The following is a 10,703-nucleotide window of genomic DNA, read 5'->3' as shown; positions in this document are numbered from 1 at the left end:
TGGCTAAAGTCTCTTCATGGACAGCAAAAAAACTATCCTATGCAGGAAGAATTTAGCTTGTAAGGTCAGTAATCTTTGGAGTGCAAGCCTATTGTATTTTCAATAAATACAAACAAGTATTCGTAGAAAGAAATTCAATCGTTCATTTTCAATAATTAAAATATACAAATGATAGTTCACATTTGTATTTATATGTTATAGTTCACATTTGAATTTGTATTTTATCAGCCCCAATTGTTGCTGTGTATATATATATATCCCCTAAATTTACAAGAGAGAGACGAAACCCTAGAAAATTAGACATAGAGAAAACCCTAGAGGAGGAGATAGATGACAATGGTAGAGAAGGAGAATAGTGTGGTTTATCTGTATGGGGGGAACAAAGAATACACAATCTGGTATCGATTGGTTGTTGATGATGAGACGGCGACCAAAAACAAAGAGGAAAACCAACCAATTTATCCAGTAGCCCTTCTATCGTTTGCTGAGTATGGATACAGAGGAGGCTGGGCTGTTATTACTGGGCTGGAGGAGCTCTCGGTGACAGCGTTTGTAAGTATCTGCTTAAGCATAACATTCATCATGACGACCCTACCTCTTGGGATAAATTAACTGCCTTGAAAATTCCCCGTCAAACTCCCATCCTCGTTGCCACTGGTAGAAAGATAGCTATCGTCGCTGGCTATGACTGCAACCATGAAGAACACATGGCCGATGATAATAGGAAAAAATCTGGTGAAATTTACGACCTTGACGAAAAAACTTTGTCTTACCTTCCTTCTTCTGACATTGAAAAATTCGAAGACCATTATCAGCCTACTATTGTTGTTGAAGATGATGTGGAGCAGGTGTTTTATTCCTTCGAAGACGGTTCTATGCTGATTATGGATGCCTCTGTCGGTAGTATGGTGGTCGAACATGGACATCCCTCCAAACCCAACTTCAGCTTTGACGCTCTATGGACTCGACATGGATATCTTCCACAGGGTTTCGAATGTTGTCTATCTGGTCAACCATTAGACACTGCTGTCGCTTGTACACGTCCAGTCTTCCTCAATCGAACATTATATTATTTCACCTATGATCTTAGGCTTTACGGTTATGATTTGGATCAACATAAATGGTTCCGATCTGAATCCCTTCATCCTCAAATATACCCACTCAAGCCCCGTCGTAACTTGTACTCTTTTGTTCATACTCTTTTGCTTCCCCTGCCAAATCGAGATCTCCTGGCTCTTACTCAGGAGGGTGCAGCGGGATGTTTTACAATGGCCTCTTTCTCCGTGAACAAAGACGACACCTCTTTAGATGTCACCGTGAAGCACGTTCAGCACTTTCGCACTGATTACCCTTTTTTTCATTCCCTTCGCTGGTAAGGCAATGTGAGTTGTACTCTTTTCTTTCTTATTTTTTTCTACTTAAGCCCAGGGATCTGTGTAATCCATAGAGGTGCTATTTTTTACATCTTTACCTGTAGTAATAGTTTTTGGAATTTAACATTGTTGCATAATATTCAAATAATATACAAATATTACATTGTTACACATATGACCCAGGCGAACCAATTGCACGGTACTGGGTAAGCCTTTGGCTTTGTGTGAGAGTAATGTCCAGATTGTTTGAATTGTAGAAATATCTTTATTTGGTGCGAGGTACTTAAGCTAGGGGTGAATGTTCTAGTGTTTCTTTCATTCCATATAATGGTATTTTGAAATGTTGCAATGAAGAAAGAGATGTTGAGCATAATGTTGAACCTCCTCTTCATCCTTCCAATTCTAAAGATAATTTCGACAGCCTTTTCTAATCAAGTAAGGTGGTATTGGTTATGTCTAGAAACAACAAAAAGGCAACTAGTTGCGATTGCAGTTTTCTTTTGCCTTTCTTCCTTGCATCATTTAGCTAGTCTGTTTCAGTTTTGCTAATGGTTTTTTACACATGAGTGTAGGAGGTTGAATAATGCTAGTTTGCTTCATTTTTGCTAGTGATTTTCTTCACATGAGTGTAGGAGGTTGAATAATGCTTGATACCATGCAAGGATGAGCCAACTGCAACGGCGACCTCATGGTGAGTACTGAGAAGTTGTTAGATTTTCATATTTCTGCTTCGTTCTGAGTGTCTCCTGCCTTTCTCCATGATAGGTTATATATAAACACAGTTAGAATTTATTGAAGTGTGTCCATATATATTCTTTATGTATATGGCGATATTTCTCTGAAACTTTTCTTTTTGCGTTTCTGTAGTCTCTGTTAGTTTTATGCTTTAGCTTTATGCAAATATGCTACAATGTTAAAAACCTTATCAGGTTGTCTTTTATACTGTTTGCTTAACTTATAAATTTTAAGCTTGCTCTTTTTCTTCTACATTTTTACTCCTGTGTGCTTAGTGTAAAAGAATTCATAATATGTTTTATGTGGAAACTTTTTTTCAATGAGAAAAGGTTAAAGAATTTTCCATTTATTTTTTGGTGTTGTAAGTTAGTAAAAAAGATGTTCCATCGTACCTTGTTAAGGAGAAAACCAATTTCCTAACGAATCTAATTGATACCTTAATTCTGCAGTAGGGATCTCACATACTCCTAAACTACCCGATGCACGTGCTGTCTCTTAATGTTAAAGGCAGTATCAACAAGTGAAATAGTTAGTCGTGCTGTGTTATAGTAACATGATATAACTTTATGCTTCATATTATGTGGAACAAAGATTATTTCAGTATTATGTTCGTAAGGTTTGCTTATTGACATGGATTCTTAAATAATTACATTGATATAACCTTTTTTGCTACAAGGAGTGCCAAAGCTGAAAATGAAAATCTATATAGTTGTAGTTGGTAGCAAAGTTTCATCCGTGCCTTAATTGAAAAAAAGAAGGAAAAGTGTTAAGAAAAAAAGAATGATATATCGTCCTGCATGAGCACCTCGAACCAATCTAGCTATCCTTTCGACTTCAATATCCTTTCAGTAGACTGATGCCTTAAAAGGAGCACACTTAAGAAGGGATGTTGATAACTAAACTAAATGCCAAAAACATAAAATTAGTATAATGGCACATTAAAATTAAAAGAGCTTGATTAAAACTCAAATTTTGTATCTTGTAAACAGAAAAACAATACAACACTCCACCCAAAAATGAAAACATAATGCTTGACATTCTCCCAGAACTAAAACCTGATAGTGAGCATTCACTAAAACAGAAACAGCAGATTTCTGTAGACCAACTCAGTAGTAAGAAATGGAAGGGAAAATCAGGCAAAATGTGGCAACATTATCACCAGCATAATTTATAAACACAACTTTCCTGCCTGCTCTTCACAAACTAATATGAGTGATATTTTTTTTTTTTTTGGATAAGGTAAAGTTAATGAAAGCTAAATATGTAAAAACATGCACAGTGAGCAAGGTCGTTGCTCGATGAAATCTGAAAGTGCAGGACGTATCGTGGAGGTAGACTGGAGATTACATTCTTGATCCCCTAGAGATTTGCTTCAGTGAACTAGACTGGAAGTAAGTCCAAGAATACCAAGTTTGTCCAGAGCAGAACATACAATGGGACCTACGGGACTGTCAATATGTCCCTGAATACCTATACCTCTGACAGGTACACCGTGCTCTTGGAGATCAAGAATATGCTCAATGTACTTCTCAAGGGAAGATCGAGAATCGCTTCCTTCCTCTGCATGGTAATCATTTACAAATAGGATGGCGGAAGGGTCCAATTGATGTGCAGTTTTAAACATGTTTACCCTGATGTCTTTACCCAATCTGCATCATCTCATTATTCACATCATAATACGGGAACTTTCCCTTGTACCGTGTCAGTAGCCCAGTTATACAGTTTTGAACAGCCGTCATCAAGTCATTTTTTTTCAAGGCTTGTATCCATGCTTGAACAGTGTCAATTACCTCCCAAAAGATGCAGTGACCTCTAACTTGGATGTTGTTTTTTGTGCAGAAGTCCAGGAGCTCATCAACATCTTTATAATATAAGTTCCCTTTCTGTGCTTCTGTCCAGTACCATTTCAGCTCATTTCCAAACATAGCCCAATTAAAATTCTTGACAAAGAAATCATTGAAGTCTTCATTATCCATGTTTGTTCTGCTTATGGCTGATCCAAAGGGGAAGTTGTTTTGCAGTTGTCTAACTCTAATAAATGTGCCAAACAAACTGCCTCAATCTGATCTTGAGAACTTCAATATTACCTCTCGCTTGCGTATCTGTAAAGAGAATCAGCAAGAAAGAGTCTTTACTACACATGTTTAATAAACCGTCTACAAGGTAACGACATTCTCTGCTATTCAGAAGAAAGATATAGGAAATCCATATTCTAATGGCAGTAATGGCAATTTTAAAAGAGAGATATATCCACAAGGAACTCTTTTTTTCTTCTCTTTTCCTTCAAAACTTCTCCAACGGTAAAAAGAAACTTCGCAGATTTGTACTCAAAAGCAGTGTTGCAACAGTAAATCTGGGATGGTTTCACTTATGAAACTCCTCAAAACAACTGATGATCATTACTTAAACACAATAAGTTAAAACTATCATGAACACAAAATTAAGCATCACTTTTGCAGTTTGCCTCTTCCAAGAGTCTAACCGTGCAGTTCTGTCAACTGGAAATATTTGAAGCCCGACGACCATTAGCTCTACACCAGCAGCAGAACCCTGAATATAAACCACTTCTTCTCAATTCTTAGAGATCCTCCAATTTCATGCCACCTATCACTGCTGATCTCAGCTTGGCCCCCATTCACCCATTGGCTGTCTACTCCAAGGGCAACATTTACGTTTTGAGGTCCTGATGCTTGTCCAATTTCAACCCATGCAGATACTTGATATGTCAAATAGAGTTTTACTTTATCTGTGATCATCTGAGAAGGGCCCATCCAGTTTTGAGTACGACTAGTCACCAAAATGTAGCGGCCACTTAAAGGCTCATGAGCACCAACGGAATCTCTAGCCATTGGAGGCATTATATGTGGTGAGCCTGTTTGAACGCTCATTGTACAGTTTTCGAGTGGGAACCAACCATTTGTGCCATCATTCAAATTTGTATTTGCAATTATATTAACACCAAAACCAGCATCCTAAAAAAGATGAATATGAAACAGAATGCATCAAACTCTGTACAGGGAGGTAATGGTCGGTGTAGCATGAAAGTACTTTTAACGCTTAAACAGACCAAACAACTGAATTTCCAGCTAGCTAGCTTAAGTGGCATAACCTAACACTTACACAGAAAATATTAAGCTTCAAGTACTATGTAAATTACAAAGGAAAGAAACAAACATTGCACATTTTCAACTGACCTCAATAACTGGTGGAGAAGGTGGTGGAGGTTTAGCTGCATGCTTTATGACTAAATTGTTAAGGAGGATAGCCGTCCCTGCAGGTGGACCTTCTAAAAAGACAATAAGATAGGTAAATTAGTTAAAATGAGTAGTCATAATATAGTAGTAATTGAATATATTAGTGTCTACATTGCACTGGTGCAAAGATCAATAGGGTAGCCTTTTTGTTGCTTGGGCTCTTCAAAAATCCATTCGATGTGTGTCGGATTCTTCAAAAATAGTGCTTTTCTTGACGATCCGACACAGGTGTGACAACATTTTTGTAGAGACCGGCAACATATGACCGTCGTATACCTGCTCTTGTTATTGATCTTGTGAAATCTTGTTCCTCCTTTATAAGTGCATCCGTGAGCTACTGATGACAAGTTCACAACTCTATCCTGAATACCAGTAGATTTTGCAGTTTCCTTCATTTTGTCTAGAAGACGATTAGTCGAGTACAAGTGACCTGAAAATAATAACACAAAAATAAGATCAATTTCTACCCAAAATGTATATCAATTGTACGAAACTTTCTTTCATTTGCTTCTCTTGTATGAAAGTTTTGACTTTCGTGTAATGTATTTTTCATTTTCTTGTTTTACTATGGTCAACTTCATATACTCTTCTATTTAACAAAAATAGCTGTAACAGAGTGTGTCAGTGTATTATACCTAGACGATTTGTCACGAATTGCATCTCAAACTCTGTCTGTCTTCTGAATGCTGAAATGGGCTGAACATAATACACCTGAATTGTTTCTGTTTTTGCAAATTCTCATTAGGCAAACATATTCTGCTTCTCAATCAATAAGGCAGAATTGGAGAAACATATAGATCAAGAACGAACTTAGTTTGCTTCTCAATCAATAAGGTAGAATTGGAGAAACATATAGAGATCAAGAATTTACATTAAGATATTGAGAGGAAGGATAAGTGCTTTGAAATTATCAGCAAATGCCTTGACAGATCTAATTGAGCTTAGTTCAAGTTTCTCAACATCGATGCGAGCAGCTTTGTTTTCCTAGAGAATACGCTGGTTTGCCTCATTCGCGGCCTCCATGTTTCTTGCTGCAATAATAACATGAACATTCCTAATTGCTAAAACTCTTATATGTTGACTCCAAACCAATGCCACTCGCGCCTCCTCTTTTCAAAAAAATCAAAGTGTGATGGCCGAATTGGAAGACGAAATGTCTTTCATGGACAATGTGGATCTCAGCATAAGTTCTCGACTAAAAGCTAAAGGCATAATATAAAAAATCGACACTCAAACTTGGCCTCAGTGGGCAAGTAAGCACTCTAATTTTGAGCGTGCACATCTAGACGTTTCAACTTGATCTCAAGTGACAACTAAACACTCCAATTCGTCTCCACTATATCTCGTAGCCACCCAATGTTGACATGGCACATAAATCTGGGAGGTGTCTAGATGATTATTTTATAAGTTGGATGTTCAACTGACACTATGGAGACGATGTGAGGTGTCTAAATGTTCCTATTTAAAGTTGAGGCAAAACTTATATCAAAGAACTTCCTAACAATAATTCATACTCAGCAAACGATAGAAGGGCAACTGGAGAAATTGATTGGTTTTCCTCCTTGTTTTTCGTCGTCGTCTCATCATCAACAACCACTCGATACCATATGGTGTATTCTTTGTTCCCACCATACAAATAAACCACACTCTTCTCCATGTTCTTTCTTTCTCTATTGATGGCTTGGTTACTCATTAAAGTTATGCACGCATGAATAATACAAATATTAATACTGGACGTATAATGTATTAGTTATGCTGGTATTATTAGGATTAAGGTTCTTGTGGGTCAGGTCGATGGACGTTATGCAGGTATTAATAAGGTTAGGGTTCTTGTGGGTTAGGTCAATGGTCGTTCGTTACTGATTAGAGTTATGCTAGTAATAATAATGTAGATATTAATATGAGATGTATTAGTTATGCAGGTATTATTAGGGCTAGGTATTATTAGGGCTAGGGTTCTTGTGGGTTAGGTTATGCAGACATTATTAGAGCTAGGGTTCTTGTGGGTTAGGTCGATGATCGTTTGGATACTTACTAGAGCTATGTGCACGTATTAATAATGTAGATGCTAATATGAAATGTATTTGTGGGTTACGTGTATGAGTATATAATCGGGTAGATAAAGGGTAAAAATGTCATTTAACCGAACCGCCTTCTTTTTCGGGCCTTTATGCCAAAAAGACTCTTTATCCAAACTATTTTGTCAAATACCCACAAGTTTTAAATCCTTTGCCAAATATCCACTTAATTTTACCTCACCATCAACTTTTTCAACTTAACAATTTCAGCCCCAACCTTTATAATAATTCACTTTAACCCAATACTTCCAACTTAATAAATTTACCCACAAGTTTCTAATAATACACTTCAACCCACTCCATCATCCACCACTATATATATAAAAATAATATCTAGGTTTCCAAAAATATTAAAAAAAAAAATTCCAAAAGCTAAAAATAGAAAATGGTTATTTTTTCCACCAAAAAGCTTCGATTCCGGTCACTTTTCTGGCGTTATTTTCCGGCGATCAACTGTAAATTAGTCCACAAACATCATAAGCTTGTCCATTGCATCCATTGTTACCCCATTTGTTTCCTATCTTCTCAAACACACTTTCCACCATTGTTAAAAAGCTTTAAATCACTCACATTACTCAAAACCACTTTAGAAAGTGCATTACAGCAGCTCAGGCGACTCCAAGTTCATTTCTTTATTCCATAAACCCAACAATCATTGATTACAAGCAATATTTGCAATTTCAAGTACAAGTACGGAAATCTGCGCAGTCATCGACCCGTCCTCGCCAATCATCGACCGTGCATACAACACGACATAGACCATAAGCATAATCTACCATCGACCGAAGCTTAATTCTAGGATGTCTATTGCAGAATTCGTTCTGGTTTCTGGTGATTTAATGGGAGAATGGGTGGAGACTTCGCAATGTTGAAAATGGAGATCATTTACCAAGGAGACAATTCCCATTCTTGTTCGCCGCAACAGTTTGTACGACGAATTTGTTGCAAGTGTAATGCAGAGCGGGTATCTAGATTGCGCGCCGAGCAACGTGGTGATTAGTTATGTAATGCATTCGAGGAAAAAGGTGAATCCTACGATCATAAATAGCGATATACGTGTGCTGATGTACATAATGGATGCTGATGCAGATGGATTTAGGCCAATTTTGAGGATAAATGTGGTTGAGAGGTCCTTTGAAGGACCGCTGAATTCATCGACACCCCTACTGCGGCGCTCGGAAGTCAACGATGATTTGATCGACGACGATTTGAATGATTACGAGAACGATGTCGATGATACAATTAATATGGAAGATTATTCTATGCATATGAAAGACTTTTCATCGGACTTGCAAGATAATGAAGAAGACCGTGAAACGGAATCACAAGCAGGACACTCCTTCACCGACGGAACCAATTTCTGTTGTGGTCAAACATTCGCCGATAAAAAAGAGTTGAAAATGCAACTAAACGCAGCAGCGACGAGGCAGTCTTTTGATTATTATATGGAGAAGAGCTGCACGAAATTGATGAAGGCGCAATGCTTATCTCGTGGTTGTGGCTGGCTGTTGCGGGTAAAAAAGTACGACACCTTGGACAGATTTTGCATATACAGGTATGTCGGGATGCATACGTGCGGCGTTGAAAACGCCACCCGCAGGCACAAAAAAGTCTCATCCGAATTGATTGCTTCAGTATGCGTAAATCATTTTTGGGATGGTAAGGGTCCAAGCATAAGAGAAATTCAAAGAATTGTATTTAACGAATTGCGTTGCAACGCAAGCTATTGGATGTGTTGGAAAGGAAGTGTAATTGTGAAGAACATCATTCGTGAGACACCGGAGCACGGATATGCTTGCTTGCCGGCTTTTTTCCACATGGTGGAGTTATTGAATCCCGGGTCTTCTTACTCTATCATGGTAAACCGGATGGATGGATCGTTCGTTTACTACTTCTTAGCATTCGGAGCTTGCATACGAGGATATGCCCACATGAGAAGGGTAATTGCCGTCGATGACACACATTTGTATGGCAAGTACGGGGGCGTTCTGCTGAGCGCCGTTGCACAGGACACTGAAAATAATATATTTCTGATTGCCTTTTGTGTCGTCGATACAGAGAACGATGCTTCCTGGACCTTTTTCTTCCAGAAGCTGAAGTCTATCATAGAAGATGAACCAGATCTATGCGTCATCTCTGACAGGCACATTAGCATCGCCAATGCCTTCTCCCGTGTATACAGTCGTGCACATCACGGACTTTGCATGAGGAACCTCGCTGAAAATCTTTGCGTAAATCAACACTGTGGAGAACATCTTTATCTATTCTACGCCGCGGCAAAGGCTTATTCCTTTGATGAGTTTAGCGATAATTTTGTGGAATTGAAGAGTAAATGCCCCGAGGCAGCTCATGTCCTTGAAAATATGCTTGGTTTTGAAAAATAGAGTAGAGCACACTTTCCGGGCAATAGGTACGACTTGATGACCACAAACATCGCCGAGTCGCTTAACTCCATTTTGATGGATGAACGGGAGTAACCCGTGTCGTACATATTCAATTCAATTGCTAAAAAAATTGGTGAAAAGTTTAGGGAGTGGCATGCATTTATCGGTGGTAAAGAGAACATATTTGTGCCTTCTGCGGAAAGGATCCTAAGGGATAATAAGAGTGTGAGCGATTCCTTGTATGTGGGTAATCCAAACGGGGTTCTTGACGAGTATACGGTGTTCGGCAACGACGTTACTACCAAGGTCAATCTCTTGGAGAGGAGCTGTTCTTGTCAAAAATTTGACTTGGTGAAAATGTCGTGCGAACACGCGATGGCAGCTTTGCGAGCAAAGTACGGGGATGGCGAAGATTATGGTAACTCCATCTACGACTACTCTTCGCTAATTTATAAAGATGAAAGTTACCTCCTCGCATACTCGGAAGCAATTAACGTGGTCCCTCCGGAGGCTGAATGGACTATGCCACAGGAATTGGTAGACACCAAAATTTCTCCACCCTCGTGCGATCCCAAACTCGGAAGGAAGAAATTCAAATGCACTAAGGGCGTCGGTGAGACATTCAAGTCCAAAAGGAAGAATAGGTGTTCAATATGCAAGAAATCCGGACACAAAAGAATCACATATAGAATGGGCATCAAATCATAAATAGGCTTTTTTTTAGCTTCAGTTGTAAAGCTACTGTTTTGGTGGATGAATGTGCATTTCTGTAGATTTTAACGTTCAGTTGTTATCGACCTAAAGCTTTGTCTACAATAGACTATCTATAGTCTACGGTATATATAATATATGGTCTATAAAATATTATATATTGATTAT

The 10,703-nt window shown here is 38.4% G+C and overlaps 1 protein-coding gene and 1 pseudogene across 1 annotated transcript in view; one reads left to right on the top strand and one right to left on the bottom strand.

Annotated features, from left to right (window-relative positions):
• Window positions 1-3,480: 3,480 nt before the first annotated feature.
• On the bottom strand, window positions 3,481-7,019 carry LOC107844693 (annotated as a pseudogene).
• A 1,668-nt stretch (window positions 7,020-8,687) lies between these two features.
• Window positions 8,688-10,703, top strand: part of LOC124894022 — a 2,485-nt gene continuing 469 nt past the window's right edge. Inside the window, exons 1-3 of the mRNA XM_047404791.1 lie at window positions 8,688-9,265; window positions 9,380-9,671; window positions 10,047-10,361. Of these exons, the coding sequence (XP_047260747.1) occupies window positions 8,688-9,265; window positions 9,380-9,671; window positions 10,047-10,361 (1,185 nt within the window). The remainder of the gene's footprint in view (window positions 9,266-9,379; window positions 9,672-10,046; window positions 10,362-10,703) is intronic.

The sequence above is a fragment of the Capsicum annuum genome, unplaced genomic scaffold, assembly GCF_002878395.1.
Source record: "Capsicum annuum cultivar UCD-10X-F1 unplaced genomic scaffold, UCD10Xv1.1 ctg68262, whole genome shotgun sequence".
NCBI lineage: Eukaryota > Viridiplantae > Streptophyta > Magnoliopsida > Solanales > Solanaceae > Capsicum > Capsicum annuum.
The sequence above is the reverse complement of the archived record's forward strand: the minus strand, read 5'-3'. Positions and strand labels throughout refer to the sequence as shown.